The sequence below is a fragment of the Takifugu flavidus genome, chromosome 4 (assembly GCF_003711565.1).
Source record: "Takifugu flavidus isolate HTHZ2018 chromosome 4, ASM371156v2, whole genome shotgun sequence".
NCBI classification, from domain to species: Eukaryota; Metazoa; Chordata; class Actinopteri; order Tetraodontiformes; family Tetraodontidae; genus Takifugu; species Takifugu flavidus.
The window spans coordinates 15,057,700-15,080,659 of NC_079523.1; the positions used below are offsets into that span (position 1 = coordinate 15,057,700).

Consider the following 22,960-nt stretch of genomic DNA (forward strand, 5'->3'; position numbering starts at 1 on the left):
CATACAGCGTCTCCAACGAGCCCTTAAGCTCCTTCAGCCCTATATATTTTTCTGAGGCGTCATCGCTAATTCAGAAATCCAAGACCACCACGTGTCTTTTAGATCCCATCCCAACACACCTGTTGAAGGATGTTTTACCATTGATAGGCAGTTCTATCCTGGACCAGATCAATGGTTCTTTAGTGTCAGGTTATGTACCCCGGTCCTACAAGGTGGCAGTGATTAAGCCGTTGCTTAAAAAACCATCACTGGATCCTGATGTCTTAGCAAATTATAGGCCAATATCCAACCTTCCTTTTATCTCTAAAGTTCTAGAGAAGGTGGTGGTGACTCAGTTACTGGAGCACCTGCAGAGGAACAGCCTGTTTGAGATGTTTCAGTCAGGCTTTAGAGCTCACCACAGCACAGAAACAGCACTCTTAAAGTCACTAATGATCTTCTCATAGCTTCTGACCATGGACTGGTCTCTATGCTGGTTCTGCTGGACCTCAGTGCTGCTTTTGATACAGTTGATCACAGCATCCTGTTACATAGACTGGAACATGTGATTGGGATTAAAGGGACAGCACTAGACTGGTTTAGATCATACTTATCTGATAGATACCAGTTTGCCCATGTCCATGGTGTTCCCTCCTCATACAGTAGGGCTAGCCATGGAGTTCCTCAAGGTTCTGTACTTGGACCAATCCTCTTCACATTGCACTCTAGAAGTGCCTTTTTTCACCTGAGGAACATCACAAAGATCAGGAAGCTGCTGACGCGGCATGATGCTGAAAAGTTAGTCCATGCATTTGTTACTTCCAGGCTGGACTACTGTAACTCTTTATTATCAGGGTGTCCAAACAACTCTTTAAGAAGCCTCCAGTTGATCCAAAATGCTGCAGCCAGAGTTCTGACAGGTATTGACAAAAGAGATCATATTACTCCTGTACTGGCGTCGCTTCATTGGCTGCCCGTTAAATTTAGAATATTTGTTAAAACCCTTCTTTTGACCTACAAGGTCCTCAGAGGCCTAGCCCCATCCTACCTGGAGGAGCTAGTGATACCTTATCAGCCCAATAGACCGCTCCGCTCTCAGAATGCTGGTCTACTTGTGGTTCCCAGAGTTTCCAGGAGTAGAATGGGGGGCCGAGCATTTAGCTACCAGGCCCCCCTGCTATGGAACCAGCTCCCTGTCCAGGTACGGGAGGCTGACTCCATCGCTACTTTTAAGATCAGACTCAAAACCTACCTCTTTGAAAAAGCTTATTGTTACTAATTCAGTAGTTCCAGTTACTATTATAGACAGACAAATTATCATACTTAGGGGGTCGTCTAATCGTTAGGTCACATCTTAGTTATGCTGTTATAGGCCAAGGCTGCCGGGGTCCGGAAACATGATCACCTGACAGGCCTCTGTTACTCCACTGGGTCATGGTTTCCTCTCCTCTCCTCTCCTCTCCTTTCCTCTCCTTTCCTCTCCTCATCAAGCAGACTAGTTATGCTGATTCTTGTGTAGTTTTTCTGCTTCCCCCCTCTATTTATTTACAGGTATCGCCGCCCTCGGAGCTGCATAATGACCTCCGGCCCCGCTGAAGTGATTGTGCATCATATTTTTTGTGTGTGTTTCTGTGCTCTGTGCCTCTCCTCTCCTCTCCTCTCCTCTCCTTTCCTCTCCTCTCCTCTTCTTTCCTCTCCTCTTTCCCCTCCTCCTCCTTCTCCTCTCCTCTACCTCCCCTTCACTCTACTTCTCCTCTCCTACCTATCCTATCCTCTACCTGTCCTCCCCCTTCTCCTCTCTCTTTACCCAGCCGGCCATCAGCAGGAGGGTCCCCCTACATGAGCCTGGTCCTGCTCAAGGTTTCTTCCTGTTAAAGGGGAGTTTTTCCTTGCCACTGTTGCTTGTCTGGGGTCAGGCCCTGGGATTCTGGAAAGCGCCTTGAAACAATTTTGATTGTATAAGACGCTATATAAATAAAGATTGATTGATTGATTGATTGATTGATTGGTAAACGATTTCTCACCGCTGGTCATCCAAGCCTCCCATTCAACTCGGAGGGCCACTTTAAATGCACGATTTACACTAATGTCAAGTGGCTGCAAATACTTTGTTGTACCCCCAGGAATCACAGCTGGAATGGAGTTTGTCCTCTTGATGGCTGCTTTCACAGAATCTGTAATATGGGCCCTCATGCTGTCCAAAACCAGTAACGCTTTTTTTGTATGAAAAAATACTCCCGGTCGCTTGCCATAACACTCGGTCAACCATTCTTTCATTACGCTCTCTACCATCCACCCTTTCATGTTAACTTTCACGACAATGTCTTTCGGGAGTTTTTCTTTTGGCATAGTAATCCGCTTAAAAATTACCATTGGTGGAAGCTTTATTCCAGATGCAGTGCAGCCCAAAACACAGGTGAAATGCGTCCTCTCATGGCCACTTGTTTTCAGTGTGACAGATGCTTCACCTTTCTTGTTGACGGTCCTGGTGAGGGGCAGGTCAAACCTCAGAGGTACCTCATCCATATTTATGATGTCGTGGAATTCTCTGATCTCTTTGAACGAATTTCAGAATTTGCGACTTGTTGCTCATATTCGGGATGGAGTTGCTGACACAGAGTTGTCTGTGTCCTGATGGACAGACCTTTTCGTTTCATAAATCTCAGACACCACGACGGTCCTCCTTTGAAATCCTGAATTTTCTTTTCAGTGGCGATTGTTTTTGCTTTCAGTCTTATCTGCACAGTAGAAACACCTTGGCCATCTTCTCTTTGTGTGCTCACCCAGTCCTCAAGAATGTTTTCCAGTTCGGGCCACCTGCTTTTATTACCTCTGAAAGCTTTTTTCGTCTTTTTACATTGCTCCAGTTCTTCCCGCTGCTGTTTCCAGCGTCTCACCATCGATTCATTTATGTTAAGTTTACGTGCAGCAGCTCTGTTGCCTTCTTTATCGGCCAGCTCGATTGCTTTTAACTTGAAAGCTGCGTCATAGGCATTTCTTCTTGTATTTTCCATAATGAGGGTCTGTTTATGCTAATTTTATTCATACACAAAGCACAAAGTTACATTAAACTTCCATCTTCCTCGACACATACTCCACCTGCCTCACTTACCTTTTCTGCTTGAGCGCCCCTAGCGGCCAATAGAAAAAAATACATAAATAAGCCGCACCGTAGAATAAGCCACAGTGTTTAAAGTGTAGGAAAAAAGTAGCGGCTTATAGTCCGGAAATTATGGTATTTAAAATTAGCACCAAAGTGAAATTTAAACATTGTAATCAAATGTTAACTCTAGAACACTCAATGTTAACAAGTCAAAATGCTTAATTTAACATTTAGGTGCCAAATTGAATACCATATGTAACAGTAATGTAAAGCATGAAAATGTAACCATCAAAATAAAACTGGACTGAGGGAGGCTTTACATTAACAAAAACTTTCAATACTGGCATGTTGCCTTTCAGTTTTATTGATTTCTTTCATTGCTGCAGCATTCCTTCCATGTATGATCTCACTCCAAGCAATGAAATACGACATGACAAAAAGGTGCAACCAAACCTGATACTGTGGATGGAGAACCTTGAGCCCTTATTCCAAATCTTATCTAAAACTTAATACAAAAAATGAAACATGGGACTAATCCAGCCATGGGTGCTGACAAATCACCAAGCTGCAGGTGCCACCTGGGCAGTTGCAGAGGAACCAGAAAGAGGGAGCTGGCCATGTTCCTCTTATGCTAATCAGCAACATCTGAGAAGAGGAAAGACAACATGAGTACATGGCAATGAAAAAGCACCATACAAACGAGGAACCGCTTACTCCCAAGAAGGCATGGAAGATGAGGTACCAGACTGTACAAAAGATTTGCCGACTTCAGAACCAGACATGATTACTAGGAACAGGGGTCAACGCAGGATGAATCTGGAACAGAGCTGAGCAGGGACAAGTGATGCCGACAGAGCGAAAGAGCACAGGTGAGCCAATGTCTTCAAAGAATCATCAGGCCAATGCAAGTTAGAGATGATACCATTACTGGTTTCCCAATGAAATGGCACCGAGCATAGGGAAGAGACCAGCCACTGTTCTGACTCCTGTCAGTGTTTGTGTTATGTTTAGCACCCCCCCCCCCCCCCCACTGGCATCTTAGGGCATTACACCTACCACAAGTTTGTTTTTGAGAAGCCGCCTACAGTACGTGTCACATGCAGGCTGTGCTCCACCGCAGTGTTGTCTGAACCTTGGAGTAGATCCATCAGTAAATACAGCTGATCGTGAACTCATTTAAGTTAGGTTTAAGGCTGTTAAAGGCACATTTAAGTTAACAATTGGCTTATATGTTTTCTATTTGGTAAACAATGCTCGCGGGTTCATGCTAATGATAGCGGGCTACAGTAGCTAGTAGTACGGCAGATTTAACTGCTTGCTAAGCCTGATTCACGTTGTTTATGGCGTTTATGTGAAAACTATTATTGCCATTTACTGTGTTTATGCTGTTACTTACCTGATATGTAACCTGGAAAGAGGAAAAAAAGCAAGTGTAACCAGTGCTGTTGCATATATTTCATTTGATTTAATTGTAACATTCTCTGTATTTATTGTGTTGCAGTTTTACAACAAGACAAAAAGAAATGTAAGGTCTCAGAAGATTTCAGTAAACTCTCAACCTGGAATCAAGTCTACGAGGTCTTTTGTTGTTCGCTATCTGTCTACAATACACCTGACGTGTTATCCAGGACAGAATAGCCACTGATGAGACAATGAGCCACAGCTGTGCAGATATGGTGACAGGAAAGGCCCAGTCACAGTTCCACTCAGCCTGGAGGAGAACAAGACACACAGGGGACAGGGGAGAGACAAACACTTAGGACTCCTAACATGCTCACAAAGAAATTAACTTGCCTTATCGTGGGAAGGGCACATACCAACAGCTAATGAGTTCAAGCACCTAAAATACTCTGACCTGTCAGCTGGATGTTAGGATGGGAGACAACTGTCCAAGCAATTGGAATTGAATGTAAGAGTTTTGTGGGGAAACTTTAAACGAGAGAGATCAGTCAAGAAGGTTCGCCACTGGTTATGGCTACAAAGAGCGACCACTTTGGGAAGCACACCCCAATAGGGTCAGTTGCAGGGGGGAGGCAGGGTGACACCCCTGGGCAACCACTGCATCAGCACCAGGAGATTTACTGGAAAAGGGAAAAAACTGTTAGGAGCGGCAGACTCACACAGGACTGAGTAGATTTGACCAGAATGGACTCTACTGAAAACATGGCAGTTGAATACTAAAAACAACCAAAGCTAGAAAACTCTCAGTCAGAGTAGGCTGAGAATCCCACAAAGAACCAAAGTTGAAAAACTTTGTCACAACAGGCTGGGCAACACAAACAGACATCTCAATGCACAATCACAGAGGGTTGAAACAACAAACTGGCCAGGATGGAATTGGGAGCAGTCCTTTTAACGGCAGGCAGGTGTAGATGATTAACTGGGGACAAGTTCCAGGTGTGTAGATCGTGCGATGGGCGTGAACCAGGATGCAGCCCCGCCCAGCCTGGAAACAGACATGGGAAACACAGACAAGAAACAGAAGGGGAGGGGGAGAGAGAGAGCACGAGGGAAAACTCCTAACAGAAACATCAGTGACTCCAGCTGATAACCCTGTAGCTGACCCAGGAGGCACTGGAGGAGGTGTGATAGGCCATTTAAAAGGTTTATGAACATTGTTGGCATGGTCCTACTGTAGTTTTATAGTCCTGCTGAGTTTGGCTCTCTTGTTGATGGTGCAGCAGTGTCACTTCCCCCAATAATATCAGCCCTTTGAGAAAGAAGATAATGAACCAGAGGAGGTGTGTTGTGCCATGCTAATGAAATAAATGTTGCTCTCACAGACCTGTCATGTCATTTTGAAATGTCATTTTGAACACTATCATCTAGCCCAGGGGTGCTCAATACATCGATCACGATCTACCAGTCGATCTCCAAGGTACTATTGGTAGATCGCATGACAATAAAAAAAGAGACATCATCATCCATCCTGTCACTTGATTCATATACAGGGAAGCCAGTCAGATATCTGAATTTTTTTCACAGTTAAGTCACTGTGCATGCACAAACAACGGTTTTAAGTGCAGCAAAGCAAACAAGCTAGTCAGTTTGTTATGGCAATTTTTTGCTTTTGATTTTTTCTCTTAAACCTAAAGGATATAAAAATGAGTGTGGGAGCTGGACAAAGTAGAAAGAATAATAATAAGAATCAATTTCATACGGAATGGGAGGAGGACTTTTATTCATGATGACATTTTCAAAGTGCGTTTGCCTCATCCGCAAGTCTACCATTGCAATAACAAAGAAGGGAAATGTGGAGCAGCATTTACATATTAATGGATCCCATACATTTTATGTTAATCAGCCTTTCCCCCATGAAGGTAAAGTATTAAGTCCAAATACTGCTCCACTATGACTTGATGAACATTTGGAAGGTGCTTGAGGCTGGTCAACAGCTATTGTCCAGACTATGCATCCCTGGTTGATTCGATTCAGTACAAGTCATCAGAGTTAACTTGGGTAATGGCAAAAAATGCACATAGTTAATTATATTGCATTGTGCAACATATGTGGTCATGCAATGTACATCAACATAAATTGTAAGAATCCTCAATATATTTCTAAATAATGGGTTGATCATTTTGACTTGGTTATTTCATAAGTAGCTTGCATGCTGAAAAACTGTGAGCACCCCTGATCTAGCCTGTAAGGATGTACACTTGAGTAGCTTAAAGAAAGGCTCTCTGTTAGGCTGAAACTGCCTCTTATTCTTCTCTAACCAAGAAATACCACCCGGAGAGAAACAGTCTGAGATGTTGTCATTGTGTAGATCATCACAGCACAGAAACAGCAGTTTTTAAGGTTCCTGGTGATCTTCTTGGAGATTCAGTCAATGGACTGGTTTTTACCCTGGTTCTACTTGATCTCAGTGCTGCCTTCGATATATGAGAGCATATTTATACATACATACATCCAGGGCAGAGCAGACAGGAAGCTGAAACAGAGACCGTGGTGAGTGATGGAATTAGACAGGAAGTGCAGGACATGAATGATAAAGAAAACCAAGCAAACAAATAGACGAGTATGACACAGTTTAAACCAGCTATGCTCACATTTGGACTTTGGTGTCTCGTCAGGATTTGTTCCTGGAATGTGAAACTGAATAACTGACATGTTTTTCATGAGGATAAGTGTCTTTTTGGCATATTAATAAGGTCTCTTTTCCAGTTGACCTATTGTCTCACATAATAATCAACTGGAGTCAGGCGAGTCAGAAGATGGATATTCATGCAGCTTTGTTCAATTTGTACATAATGCAATAATAATCCTTTTTCAATCCATAATCCTTTTACTTCATGTGCAAATAATGTCTGTATGAGGAATCTTCTAGTAACTTTTGACCTAGGTGATTATTAAATGATTGAGCCAACATGATGCTGAAGTTAGTCCAATTGTTCCTTCCAGGCTGGACTATTGTAATTCATCATTATCAGGATGTCCAAACAATTCTTTGAGAGGCCCTCAGCTGATCCAAGGCTGCCAGGGTACAGAAACATGATCACCTGAGAGGTTTCTGTCACCCTACTCGTTTATGGCTGCCTCTTCTCTCGACCAACTGTGCCCTGACCTCTGACCCCCTGATACACTCAACTCCAATACTAACAACTTGTTGTAACCAATGTATTTGCATGATCTATGCCTATTCTCTCTTCTACCTGTCCTCCCCCTTCTCCTCTGTTTCTGCCCAGCCGGCCATCAGCAGGAGGGTCCCCCACATGATATTGGTCCTGCTCAAGGTTTCTTCCTGTTAAAGCGGAGTTTTTCCTGTCACTGTTGCTTGTTGGGGGTCAGGCCCTGGGATTCTTTAAAGCGCCTAGAGACAATTTTGATTGTAACAGATGCTGATAACTAAAGATCTATTGAATTGAATAAGATCTATGCTCTCCCTCTTGGTCATGACCTGCTTTCTTGAATGTTTTAGTTCTGGGTCATTCAATGTCTAGGTTTAGACATTGTGTAGTATGTGCACAGGTGTTTAACTTCAATTAAGGTGTAAACATGCCAGAGCAAATCGATTTCCAAACTCAGTAACTGGGTATTTAGTTGGATGCAGAACACTAATTTACATTGGACTATCATGTTTCCACGCACTTCAGTTTTCCATATACGGTCAGATTGAAGTAATAATTTATTTTTTGAAGTATCATATAAACATAAATCAAATCAAATCAAATCAATCTTTATTTATATAGCGTCTTTTACAATCAAAATTGTTTCAAGGCACTTTCCAGAATCCCAGGGCCTAACCCCAGACAAGCAACAGTGGCAAGGAAAAACTCCCCTTTAACAGGAAGAAACCTTGAGCAGGACCAGGCTCATGTAGGGGACCCTCCTGCACACACATAGTGTGTTGCCTGTTTTTTTTTTTTTGGGGGGTCAGACTCTGGGTTTCTGTAAAATGCCTACCCACAATTGTGATTGTAACAGAGGCTATATAAATGTAGTTTTATCAAATTCATTTGATTGTTTAAATTTGTAATTTTTGGCATTTTATTTTATTCTATTTTTCTGTTTGTTGTAGAACTCAAATCCAGAAAATCCAAACTGCATGGGCATTGATGGTGTGTTGGAGGCTTATTTCCAGAGCCTGAGGATGGTTCAGCTGTACGGCCCAACTAACTTTGCTCCAGTCATCAGTCAGGTGGCACGGTGAGCAGCATACTCGAACCCCATATGTAGAGTTTTCCACTGTGCCCTGACATATGGTGCTCAGAAATGGGTTCTTATTTGCCACACTTAAATGGTTTCAGAACATCACACAAATATCAATATCAGACGAGGACTCAAGGACTCAATACAAAATGCAGTTTCTAAATGAAAAATCCAAACCGACGTGACACCCTACATGTGAAAAAATACCTGGTTGTGCCCCCCTCAGGGGCAACAACTGCAGTCAAGTGTTTGTGATAAAAAATTTGTCTTTCCGATGACTGTGGAGGAATTTTTACATCAGCCACATCGGAGGGTTCACAAGGTCACACAAGCAGCTTAGTTGGATTTTAGTCTGATTCAGAGATCCAAAATTCTCAGTTGGTGTTTTCAAGATATCTGATTGTGCCCAAGTGGTTTTGAGCTGGGGGTTACAAACTGACTTGTTCTCCTCCAGACGTTTGTGGTACACAGCAGAATTCATGTTACCATGAGTCACAACAGGTCAACAAGGTCTTAAAGTAGTCCCAGACTATCACACACCATCATGTCTGACTGTTGGAACAATGACTTGGGCAGAACCCAACATTAAAGACAATTCAATTGCCAGGCCATGAAGTCAATTGCCAGGGCATGAAGTCTGACAACCTAACTATCCCTTGACCCAGTCTTTTATAGAAACACATATGTAAATTATTGATGGTAATGCAGCCCAATCTAGTCCTTCTTCTTGGATGACCTTGTCTTCTTCTTCCAGTCCCATTGGATGCTGACACAGTCCTTGTTCTCTAGTGTTTCCCAAATGGCCAGGCCAAAGTTCACCTTCTTCCCGCAGATGAGGTTATCAAGACCACTCTGCTGTCCAGTTTTACGATGGGTGTTTAACACCTTCAGCCTGACTGGCTCCTGAGATTACAACTGTCTAAACAACAATCCTGTCAAGGAAGGGTCACTGATCTTCATTACACTTGCTAATGATTCTACCATTCCTAACTTCTAAAGTACTTCTAACAGAAAACAGAAACATATGGTAGAACACATAATAACAAGATAAACACAAATTCTCTTCAAAGCCAAGCTGGCAAAAGATGTAATTCAGGTTTGAAAGCTTACTGGTCCTGGTGTTGCTCGTTGGAGGACAACTGGTCACTACTTTAAGGTCCTTTGAGGTAGTTTGTTAGCAACTCGGTGCTAGCTAACTGGATGGCTTCTGTTGCTAAAAGCATGAGCCAGCATAGCTTGTGTTTGGTGGCAAATTAAACTTGCTTTGTAGTTTCTTGGTAATTCCTCTGCAGGCTTGTGGGTTGCTTCTGGGAGGAAGGGCAATGTAGCTGCTTTTGTTAGCAGGCAGTCTGAGCTCAGCAGCTGAGAGTTCTGGGGAGTGATGGAGTAGAGTGGAGGTAGGAGAGTGGAGGTAAGAGACAATAGATAAGGTAGTACAGAAGAATTATAACAAGAAACTATCCAGTTATTTTAAGATAAGAAATGTGGAAGAGATTTTTTTTAATGGAATTTATTGAAAATACACTGATTCAAACCAATAATATTACCATCAACAAGCATCTATTATAAATATGAGCTTACTTTGCTTGAATTTGTTAAAATGACTATGGAAATGTAGTCCACTAAATTGGTGATGAGGATCTGTTGTAATTTACTATAACATAAACTACACCGTGAAATGGAGGCGCATCTTAGTATGAGTATACGTGCACGTGTTCATGTGGGTACTAGTAGTAAGAATGATGAAGTATGAATGTAAATGAGAGAGATTAGTCCCAGTTAGACTAAATGCAATCAATAAATGCAAAAAAAACACAAAACTTTACATGCAGGACTCGGAAATCTGGCATATCGGTTTGCTTGTTAAAAGACTACAATAACTCGTCTATGCCCAGACATAAAACCTTTTCTTTCATACCGCTTTGAGCGACAAATTCATTACTGGCGCACCTGACGCATTCAGTGGTACCGCTGTGACAGCAAGTGAACAGTGAGCTGGTCCTCTTTGGACAGTGTTGAGTACGGCAGTCGCCTGGTAGAGAGAGAGCTCAACAGCTATTTCTCTCACTGATAAAAAGGTGGAGGTCTTTTGCCAGGTAACTTTGGAAGGAGTTTCGTAAAGTTTGACTTCCTCGGGCCCAACAGTATCTGGTAAGGTACACCCAAAAAAAGGGAAGGTGTAATCAAGTCGACTTTGTCCAGCATGTGACGTCAATGTTTTAGCGGGAGCATGGATTCCACTATTAGGTTCAAACGACCTGAAACATGAGAAAAACAAATGAGGCAAAGACAAAAGTTTTGAATTTTACTTGCAGCAAGGAGAATGGGGAGATGTGCTCGGTTACAGATCTCCAACATGTTCTGACACACAACTTCCGCCATCCTTCTTTTATTGAAATTAGGAGGTCCCTAGTTACACAGAATTCAAATGTGCCTAAAGGGAGGGGGGAAACACAAGATAACAGGTCCCAAGCAAAGCAAAAGACTGTAAATCATAATGGTGAGATTATACGTAGGTCTTCACTGATTTGATTAGCTTAGCTCGCAAACAGCACATTCTTCCATATCAGACAGATTAAAAGAACACCTCCTGTGTCATGCCCTGCAGCTCTATCTCCAGTCAATGTCACTTCCCCACAGCAGCTGCATTTCTGTCGCCCTTGACCAGAGAAGTTCGAGTTGACATATCAAGCATCATGAACATTAAGCATTAGCAAATAATAAGAAACATTAAGTAATGAGAAACAATATAACAAGAATAAAGAATATAACACGGTAAAAGCGAATAAGAGATAACTTTAATATAATGGATCTAACAACCGCTCTGGAAAAAACAATTGGAAGAAGAGATGAAGGTTCCGGTGCACTCTGGTTTTACTTTTGGGTGACCTTAAAGTTGTGCCACCGGTGTCTGCAGAACCCCTGGAGACTCATCCAATGATGCTTCAGAGTTTGGATTTGGTCAAGCCTGGTGCTCAGGTTACAGGATTCTCAGGAGTATGGCTAACTGGACTGGTTTGAGAGCAAAACTGAGCGTGTTGCATCTAAGCAGGCTGAGCTAATTGTGGCAGATTATTTCATTGATTTTGGACTGTAGCCAGCATGAGTAGATGGAAATCGTACGCTACTTGACACTTTTCTTCACGGGCTAGCTGACTACATCAAGGATGAACTGGTTTCTTATGAGGTGCCATGGATGCTAGATGGTGTCATAGAACTAGCAATAAGAATTGATCTCCGCATTTAGGCTTGTCAACGAGAGGAGCCAGGACACACTTCCTCGCTGGCCAGACAGTTGGAAGGGTAGTAGTTATCTTCATTCTGCCTCTCCTTCAAGTCAACAGATGAGAGATTTTGAACCCATGCGGTTGGGTCGCACCTCTCTAACCCCATAGGAATGGGATGAACGACCCTCCAAATTGTGTTTGTACTGTGGGAAGGTAGGGCATTTTGTGGTATGCGCTCAGCAAAAGCCCTGGATCATCTGTGACTGGGGAGATACAGGTGAGTCCAGCAGCACTTTCTGTCCAGCTGAAGAGGCCCTTGCTACAGGCCCAACTTCTGATTCCGGGTGGTCTCCACACACTGGCTACCTTGAATGGCTTTGGTGCTCATGCTTGCAGCATTGGGAAGAAGGTGGCTCACCAACTTGGTATTGGACGAGTTCCTCTGCCACTTCCTGTCCCAGCCCAAGCACTGGATGAACACAGTCTCACCAGACTTCCAGTAGCCATGCTTCTCACCAGCAATCATTGTGAGACTGTGCAGTTTCACATCCTGGCTCAACCCCGCTTGCTTATATCATGCGGTTTCCTTGTTTTGCCATCATATCCTGTACATTGACTTGGGAACTGGAACCATCTGTGAATGGGGTGCTTCCTGCCAACTCACCTGTCCTCATCTGTACTCTTTAAGGCATAATTGAGGGAAATAGAGACTTACATTAATGACTCTCTGGCTGCTGGGCTCATCCACCTTCTCCAACAGGGGCAGGATTCTTTAATTTAAATTGGATTAAACAACCACCACCATAAAATGTCACTATCCTTTGCCCCCCATGTCCACCACCATTGAACTTCTCCAGGGGGCCAAGGTCTTCACCAAGCTCGATGTTGGTCCACATTTGGGAGAATGGAAGATGCCGTTCAACACCCTTGTTGGTCACTATGAGTCATGCCCTTCAGACACACCAATGCCCTAGCCATCTTTCAGGCCCTGATATTCTGCGGGATATGCACAACAGGCTCATGTTTGTCTATTTGGATAACATTCTCTTTATTTTAAAGTCTCCTGAAGAGCATGTTCACCATGTTCAGTCAATAATGCAACACCTCCTGGAGAATTTACTGTTTGTCAACCCAGAAGAATGTGAGTTCTAACCTACCTCCTTCTATTTCCTGGGCTACATGGTTACAGAGGTAAGTCTTCAGATGGATCCCACCAAAGACTCCGCTGTTACCGCCTTGGCTGTCCCTGGTTCCAGGAAGCCGCTGCAACATTTCTTGGGTTTTGTTACATTCTATCTACCATTTATTCTGAACTACAATTCTATGGCTGCCCCACTTACAGCCCTCAATAGCATCAACTTGCGGTTCCATTGGTCTCTTTGAGACAGAGAAGGCCTTCCAGATGCTGAAGTCCAGTTCACCACAACCTCTATTCTTCTGGCATCCAACTCAAAGTTACAGACTAAAGTGGAGGTTGATGCCTTGGACGTGGGAGTTGGGCTTTCCTGTCCCTGCATAAACCAGATGCTTCTCCCTTGTGTCTTTTCTCTCAGCAGCTGTCCCCAGCTGAGAAAAATGATGACATTAGAAACAGGGAACTGGCAGCAGGAAAGTATGTTATTGACTGAAGGCCACTGAAAAACCATTCCTGGTTTCAGCAGACCATAAGAACCAGAAATATATCAGCACCGTCAGGAAGTTGAGTTCTCGTCAGGTCCATTGGGCCATATTTTGGATCCAGCGGACGATGATGCTGTTGGGCAAGCTTTGGGGGTTCAGGGTGCACTTATCAGGCAGCATGACAAACCTCTGTCTGATATATGGCTATCCCCTCCTGTGCAGTCTCCTGCCACTTCAGTGTTGTCCAGAGCTTGAACCAATGCCTACCCTGTCTGCCAGTTTCAGTAGAGGAGCTCAGACTAGGGTCAATCAATCAATCAATCAATCAATCTTTATTTATATAGCGTCTTATACAATCAAAATTGTTTCAAGGCGCTTTCCAGAATCCCAGGGCCTGACCCCAGACAAGCAACAGTGGCAAGGAAAAACTCCCCTTTAACAGGAAGAAACCTTGAGCAGGACCAGGCTCATGTAGGGGGACCCTCCTGCTGATGGCCGGCTGGGTAAAGAGAGAGGAGAGGAGGGAGGACAGGTAGAGGATAGGATAGAAAGGAGAGGAGAGGTAGAGTGAAGGGGAGGTAGAGGAGAGGAAAAGGAGAAAGAGGGGGAGAGGAGAGGAGAGGAGAGGAGAGAGGAGAGGAGAGGAGAGGAGAGGAGAGGCACAGAGCACAGAAACACACACAAAAAATATGATGCACAATCACTTCAATGGGGCCGGCGGTCATTATGCAGCTCCGATGGCAGTGATACCTGTAAATAAATAGAGGGGGGAGAGAAGCAGAAAAACTACACAAGAATCAGCATAACTAGTCTGCTTGATGAGGAGGAGGAAAGGAGAGGAGAGGAGAGGAAACCATGACCCAGTGGGGTGACAGAGGCCGGTCAGGTGATCATGTTTCCGGACCAGGGCATCACTGAGCTCCTGGACAGTCTGAGGATCAACCTGGCGGCGCCGCATGGAACTAAACATAATGTCCCAGAGGTGTTCTATTGGGTTTAGGTCAGGTGAACATGGGGGCCAGTCAATGGTATCAATTCCTTCATCCTCCTGGAACTCCCTGCATACTATATGTAGTGTTAGAGTTGAAACAGAGCAACCCGGCAAAACCCTGCTTGAATCAACTCCCTTGCAAGGGAGAGCGAGCAGCAGTTCATTCTGGAACACCCTCCGTCGCTCTGTTGCTCCTCTGCAAACCTTCCTTTATTCACATCAGCTCATTATCCATGTGGAATTTTCACCTCCTCCCAAGATGATTTTAGGGTTTCAGATAAAAATCTCACAGTAAATCTGGTGCTCTGGACAAGTGTACTAAATCAACCAGATCGAATCACCACAACCAGGAAGAACAACTTCATTTCTTTTTTCATCTTCTCAGGTTCTGAAGGGGTTCAGCCGTTGCTGGACCTGTACAGGCCGTCAGCTGTTTACGGACAAACCGTCACTGCTCCCTCGTTTTCACCTGGAAGTGTCCGTTGTTTCTTACAGTGGGAAAGATGTACCCACGAGGGCCATTCCGCTATTCGCACCGCTGTAGGTGTCTTCAACAGGATCTGGAACAGACCTTCCCAGTGTGGGTCACTCCACTTGGCTCTTCGAATGTGCTTCACCCACACATAATCTTCCACATCAACGCTGTTATCTTCTTCCTGGGGAGGCAAAGGCATATCTGGCAGATTATTCATTCTTTGAACATTTTTTGCTTGCAGCATTTTTCTCATGTAATCTGCCACTGTCATTTCATCTCCTGTCTTTTGTTGGAATGGAGGTAAGACGTAAGGTCTACCATACATCATTTCAAATGTAGACAATCCTGTGGTTGCATGTGGTGTGATATGCATCCAATTTCACTAAATCTAGACGATAAATCCATGATTTTCCTGTTTCATCCATGCATCTTCTTAACCTTGACTTAATCATGCCATTTGCTCTCTCTATGATGCCTGCAGTCTTTGGATGATATGAGCAATGATTCTTTAAAGTAATGTTAAATATTTGTCCTACCCTGTCAATTATTTCATTCACAAAATGTGATCCATTGTCACTCCAAATGACTTTTGGAACCCCAAATCTAGGTATAATTTCTCTACATAGTGCTTTTGCTACTGTTACTGCGTCTGCTTTTGCTGCAGGAAAAACGGCAGAGAGGAGAGGGAGAAGGAGAGGGAGAGGGAGGGGGAGAGAAGAGGAGAGAAGAGGGAGGAGAGGGAGAAGGAGAAGGAGAGGAGAGGAGAGGAGAGGAGAGGAGAGGAGAGGAGAGGAGAGGAGAGGAGAGGAGAGGACGGGCACAGAGCACAGAAACACACACAAAATACACTATTTATACAGCGGGTCAGCGGGGCCGGAGGTCATCATGCAGCTCCGAAGGTGGCGATACCTGTAAATGAATAGAGAAGGGGGGGGGGGCAGAAAAACTACACAAGAATCAGCATAACTAGTCTGCTTGATGAGGAGGAGGAAAGGAGAGGAGAGGAGAGGAAACCATGACCCAGTGGGGTGACAGAGGCCGGTCAGGTGATCATGTTTCCGGACCCCGGCAGCCTTGGCCTATAGCAGCACAGCTAAGATGTTAACCTAATGATTAGACGACCCCCTAAGTATGATAATTTGTCTGTCTATGATAGTAACTGGAACTACAGAATTCGTAACATTAAGCTTTTTCAAAGAGGTAGGTTTTAAGTCTGATCTTAAAAGTAGCGATGGAGTCAGCCTCCCGTACCTGGACAGGGAGCTGGTTCCAAAGCAGGGGGGCCTGGTAGCTAAATGCTCGGCCCCCCATTCTACTCCTAGAAACTCTGGGAACCACAAGTAGACCAGCATTCTGAGAGCGGAGCGGTCTATTGGGCTGGTAAGGTATCACTAGCTCCTCCAGGTAGGATGGAGCTAGGCCTCTGAGGACCTTGTAGGTCAGAAGAAGGGTTTTAAAAATTATTCTAAATTTAATGGGCAGCCAATGAAGCGACGCCATTACAGGAGTTATGTGATCTCTTTTGTCAATACCTGTCAGAACTCTGGCTGCAGCATTTTGGATCAGCTGGAGGCTTCTTAAAGAGTTGTTTGGACACCCTGATAATAACGAATTACAATAGTCCAGCCTGACAGTAACAAATGCATGGACTAACTTTTCAGCATCATGCCGCGTCAGCAGCTTCCTGATCTTTGTGATGTTCCTCAAGTGAAAAAAGGCACTTCTAGAGACTAATTTAATGTGTGAGTTGAAGGAGAGATTTTGATCAAAAGTTACTCCTAGATTCCTCACAGAGAGACTAGATGTTAATGAGATACCATCTAGAGTGATCATGTGATCCAATCTATCCCTGAGAGGTTCAGGACCAAACACCATGACCTCAGTTTTTCCTGGGTTAAGGAGGAGGAAATTTGAAGGCATCCAGGACTTTATGTCTTTAAGACAGGTCTGAAGCTTCACTAACTTCTCTGTCTCCTCTGGTTTCATGGATAAATAATGCTGAGTGTCATCAGCATAACAAAGAAAATCTATCCCATGAATAATGTTCCCTAAGGGAAGCATGTACAATGTGAAGAGGATTGGTCCGACTACAGAACCTTGACAAACTCCATGGCTAACCCTACTGTATGAGGAGGGAACGCCATGGACATGAGCAAACTGGTATCTATCAGATAAATACGATCTAAACCAGTCTAGTGCTGTCCTTTTAATCCAATCACGTGTTCCAGTCTATGTAACAGGATGCTGTGATCAACTGTATCAAAAGCAGCACTGAGGTCCAGCAGAACCAGCATAGAGACCAGTCCATGATCTGAAGCTATAAGAAGATCTTTAGTAACTTTAAGAAGTACTGTTTCTGTGCTGCGATGAGCTCTAAAGCCTGACTGAAACATTTCAAACAGCCTGTTTCTCTGCAGGTGCTCCAGTAACTGAGTCACCACCACCTTCTCAAGAACTTTAGAGATAAAATGAAGGTAGGATATACTGTAGGTCTATAGTTTGCTAACACATCAGGATTAAGCAATGGCTTAATCACTGCCACCTTGTAGGATTGGGGCACATAACCTGTCACTAAAGAACAATTGATCTGGTCCAGGATAGAACTGCCTATTAATGGTAAAACATCCTTCAACAGGTGTGTTGGGATGGGATCTAAAAGACACGTGGTGGACTTGGATTTTTGAATTAGCGACGACGCCTCAGAAAAATATATAGGGCTGAAGGAGTGTAAGGGCTCATTGGAGAACCTGTATGTTCCCACAGTCAGCACATCTAGTGAATCAACAAAAGACACAGACACACAGGTAGCCTTGCAAGGGAGAGCGAGCAGCAGTTCACTCTGGAACACCCTTGGTCGCTCTGCTGATCCTCTGCAAACCTCCTTCCTTTATTCACATCAGCTCATTATCCATGTGGAATTTTCACCTCCCAAGATGCTTTTAGGGTTTCAGATAACAATCAAACAGTAAATCTGGTGCTCTGGACAAGTGTACTAAATCAAGAGAGGTGAAAAACACTCATTTTATTCTTCATGCACTTAGTTGCTAAACATACAAATGCATTTAAATGATAACAATATAAATAATTATTCTCACCCAAGCCACATGAAGTCGGGCATTGTCGTGAACCACGAAGAACCCAGGTCCCACTTGGGTCCAAGGATTTCATCCTGATACCTAATAGCAGTCAGGGTGCCATTATCTAACCTGTAGAGGTCTCTGCGTCCTTCCAGGGATATGCCTCCCCAGACCATCACTGACCCACCACCAAACCGGTCATGCTGAATGATGTTGCAGGCAGCATAACGTTCTCCACGGCATCTCCAGACCCTTTCACATCTGTTGCATGTGCTCAGGTTGAACCTGCTCTCATCGGTAAAGAGCACAGGGCGCGAGTGGCATAGTTGCCAATTCTGGTGGTCTATGGCAAATGCCAATCAAGCTCTATGGTGCCGGGCAGTGAGCACAGGGCCCACTACAGGACGTCAGGCCCTCAGGCCACCCTCATGGAGCCTGTTTCTGATTGTTTGGTCAGAAACATTCACACCAGTGGCCTGCTGGAGGTCATTTTGTAGGGCTCTGGCAGTGCTCATCCTGTTCCTCCTTGCACAAAGGAGCAGATACCAATCCTGCTGAGGGTTTAAGGACCTTCTACGGCCCTGTCCACCTCTCCTGGAGTAACTACCTGTCTCCTGGAATCTCCTCCATGCTCTTGAGACTGTGCTGGGAGACACAGCAAACCTTGCAACGGCATGTATTGATGTGCCATCCTGGAGGAGTTGGACTACTTGTGCAACCTCTGTAGAGTCCAGGTACCGCACCATGCTATCAACAGAGATGTTGTACCAAGCCAAATGAATGGCCAACTAAACTACAGCAACAACAAACTACAACTGAACTACAGCAGTAGAAAGTTAGTCAGTAAAAATCAGCCAAAAGAAATGAGGAGGGAAATCAGTGGCCATTCCTTTTTTGGGGGCTATCTCATTGTTGCCCCTCTGATGTACCTGTTGTTGATTTCATTAACAACAAAGCAACAGAAACTGATTAACAACCCTCTCTGCTACTTAACTGACCAGATCAATATCCTAAAAGTTTGACTGATCGGTTGCAAAACTCTGATTAAAAAGTGTTCCTCTAATTTTTTTTAATCAACTGGACTGTATTTCTTCTCTTTGAAGACGTTTCGCCTTCTATCCAGAAGGCTTCTTCAGTTGTGAACTCACTGGGGACCGAGCTTGAAAATATAGGCCTTGTGGACCATTCTCCGCGTGAGTTCGCTTCATTCATTCTGGCCTCTGTTTACATCTCGCCAGACGCGGACGTGCGCGAGGCTCAGCGCACGCTCGCGGACTGTATCCAACAAGTGGAGCGGACCTATCCCGACGCTCTGGTTATCGTGCTTGGTGACTTTAATCAGAGCAACCTGAGTTACGAGCTCCCCAGGTACAAACAGTTTATCAAATGCCCTACCAGCGCAGCGAACACGCTGGATCACTGCTACACCACAGTGAAGGACGCGTATCGGGCCATCCCCCGCGCTGCGCTAGGACTGTCTGATCACGTGATGGTCCACCTGATCCCCACATACAGACAGAAACTTAAACTAACAAAGCCATCTGTGAGCACCACGAAGAGATGGACCAGTGAGGCTGTGGAGGAGCTGCGCACGTGCTTGGACACAACTGACTGGGACATGTTTAAAGGGGCCACACATGATCTGGATGAGTACACGGACACTGTGACCTCATATATCCACTTTTGTGAGGAGCGCATTCTACCAACGCGCACTAGGGTGAGTTATTCCAACGACAAGCCCTGGTTGACACCGAGACTCAGACAGATCAGGAAGGAAAAGGAAGCAGCGCTGAAAAGTGGAGACAGAGACTGCTACAGAGAGGCCAAATACCGGTTTAGCAAGGAACTGAGGAGAGCTAAATCTGTGTATTCGGAGAAACTTCAGCAGCAGTTTACTGCTAACGACTCTGCTTCTGTGTGGAGAGGCCTGAGGCAGATCACCGACTACAGGCCTCAGGCTTCAAAGGGTCAGGACGACAAAGCCCTTTGTCAGAGCCTGTCCCTCCACCATGCCCGCTTTGACACCTCGTCAGCCATGCCCAACACCTCCCCTCCCCCAGAGCCACTGCCCCCATGGACCTCACTCCATCAAAGGCAGTCCCCTCCTCCCCCCCCCTCCACTCACCATCAGTCCCCCCCCCCCCATCACTTACCACCAGTTCCCCCCTCCTCCCCCCCTTCATTCACCGTCAGTGAACAGGATGTGCGCAGGCAGTTCGCCAGGTTGAACCCGCGCAAGGCCCCTGGCCCGGACGGCGTGTCTCCTTCCACCCTGAGGCACTGCGCAGAGGAGCTGACTCCTGTCTTCACAGACATCTTCAACTCCTCCCTGGAGTCGTGCCAGGTGCCAGCCTGCCTCAAAACCTCAACCATCGTCCCTGTCCCCAAGAAGCCACGGATCACTGGGCTTAATGACTACAGACCTGTGGCGCTCACCTCTGTAGTCATGAAGTCCTTAGAGCGCCTGATCCTGCCACACCTCAAGTCCATCACCACCCCCCTCCTGGATCCACTGCAGTTCGCCTACAGAGCCAACAGATCTGTGGACGACGCGGTCAACCTGGCCCTTCACTCCATCCTGCAGCATCTGGACTCCCCGGGAACCTACGCGAGGATCCTGTTCGTGGACTTCAGCTCTGCATTCAATACCATCCGCCCCGCTCTGCTACAGGACAAGCTGTCCCAGCTTAGTGTGCCTGACTCCCTCTGCAGGTGGATCACTCACTTCCTGACGGATCGGAGGCAGTACGTGCGGCTGGGGAAGACTGTCTCGGACTCCGTCACCATCAGCACCGGATCACCCCAGGGCTGTGTACTTTCCCCCCTCCTCTTCTCCCTGTACACTAACTGCTGCACCTCAAGCCACCAGTCTGTCAAACTGATCAAGTTTGCGGATGACACCACCCTCATCGGTCTCATCTCCAATGGAGACGAGACTGCCTACAGGAGGGAGGTGGCTCGACTGGTGTCCTGGTGCGGACACAACAACCTGCAGCTGAACGCTCAGAAGACAGTGGAGATGATTGTGGACTTCAGGAAAGTCATAGCCCCTTTGCCCCCCCTTGCCCTCATGGACTCCCCCATCACCAACGCAGACTCCTTCCGCTTCCTGGGCACCACCATCACCCGGGACCTTAAGTGGGAGCCAACCATCAGCTCCCTCATCAAGAAGGCCCAGCAAAGGATGTTCTTCCTACGGCAGCTGAGGAAGCTCAAACTGCCTCCCAGGATGTTGGCGCAGTTTTATACGGCCATCATCGAGTCCATCCTCACCTCCTCCATCACCGTGTGGTTCGCTGGTGCCACCGCCAGGGACAGACACTGAGGCTGCAGCGGTCGTGCGCGCTGCCGAGAAAGTGATCGGCTGAAGGCTTCCATCCATCCAGGACCTGTATATCTCCAGGACCCGGAGGTGTGCAGGTCGGATCACGGCCGACCCTTCCCACCCTGGTCACGGACTGTTTCCCCCCTCCCCTCACGCAGGAGACTACGGTCCATTCGGACCAAAACCTCCCCACTACACAAACAGCTTCTTCTCCCCTCTGCCATCAGGCTGCTGAACACCAAGTGACTTAGCACTTAAGCACAATGTACAGCAGCCAGTCGGACTCACGAACAATACATTACTCCTGCATGGACCTGCACTATTTCTTACCACATACCTCTTACCACCTACTATTTATGTATATAATGTATATATGTCTTATTTGTCTTATTTTATTTTATTTAACTTATTCTAGTGTGGTCTTCTTTATGTTGATTGTTGCAGCGTCACACCATGACACATTCCTAGTTTGTGTAATACTGTGTATTACATGAACAATGGCAATAAACCTGCTTCTGATTCTGATTCTCTGATTGGTATGCAATGATCTGGGTGGTCACCTGAGAGTCGTTGGAAGGGCCATTGGTAGGTTCGTTCACCTAGTTTCATTTGAGATTTCTCCCCTTTGTCTGCTAGCTCACATGGTGGTGAGTCACCAGGTCTCCTGAAATGGTGTGAATGTTTGGTTTGTTGTTGGAAGGAGTGGAGGACTGCATTATATGTGGGTGATAGGGAGTGCCTTAGCCCACCACCTCTGTTTAAGGATGTTTTCCAATTTGACATAGATGGCTTCCTTGACACCCCTCTCAAACCAGCGATCTTCTATGACCCGTACCCATACTTGGCTGTCCTCAAAGGAGTCCCCGTTCTCCTTTAAGTGTAAGTGGACTGCTGAGTCCTGACATGAAGAGGTGGCACATCTGTGTTGTGCCATTCTTCTGTGGAGAGGTTGTTTGGTTTCATCAATGTACAGTTCCTTGCATTCCTCCTGGCACTGTACAGCATAAACAACATTACATTGTTTATGTCTTGGTGTGTTGTCCTTCGGGTGTACCAGCCTCTGAGTGTTGCTTTGTTTAAACTGAACCGGTATGTCATGTTTGGAGGATCCTCCTAAACTTCTCAGAGACCCCGGACAGATAGGGGATCGAAATGCTGTGGAGTTTGTTTCTCTCCTCTTCTTTGTTGGAGTCTCGTTTTCTTGAGGTTTTGGTGAAGGCCCTGTCTGGGTAACCACATGTTTTGAGAGCTGTCTTAATGTCGTCCTGTTCCTTCTTCCTGCCCTGGGATGTGGTGGGTGTTTTTTTGGCCTGGTGTTGGAGGGTTTTGATCACTCCCAACTTGTGTTCCAGTGGGTGGAGAGAGTCAAACTGGAGGTACTGGTCGGTATGTGTAGGTTTTCTGTAGACTTCATTGGTGAGGTTTCTGTCCTCAGTGATCTTGACTGCACAGTCCAGAAAGGCCAGACTGTTTCCTTTTACATCTTCCCAGGTGAATTTTACATGCTTGTC

General features: G+C 45.5%; 1 protein-coding gene across 6 annotated transcripts in view; it reads left to right on the forward strand.

Annotated features, from left to right (window-relative positions):
- Positions 1–22,960, forward strand: part of LOC130524722 (copine-9-like) — a 110,608-nt gene that overhangs the window by 67,151 nt on the left and 20,497 nt on the right. For 5 of the 6 annotated variants that reach the window (XR_008950205.1, XR_008950206.1, XM_057031135.1 and 2 more), the window contains one exon: positions 8,604–8,731. The exons of the other annotated variant lie outside the window; for it this stretch is intronic. Coding sequence is in view for 3 of the 5 variants with exons in the window: in XM_057031135.1 (XP_056887115.1) it covers positions 8,604–8,731 (128 nt within the window). In the remaining 2 variants the exon portion in view is untranslated. The remainder of the gene's footprint in view (positions 1–8,603; positions 8,732–22,960) is intronic. 6 annotated transcript variants of the gene reach the window in all.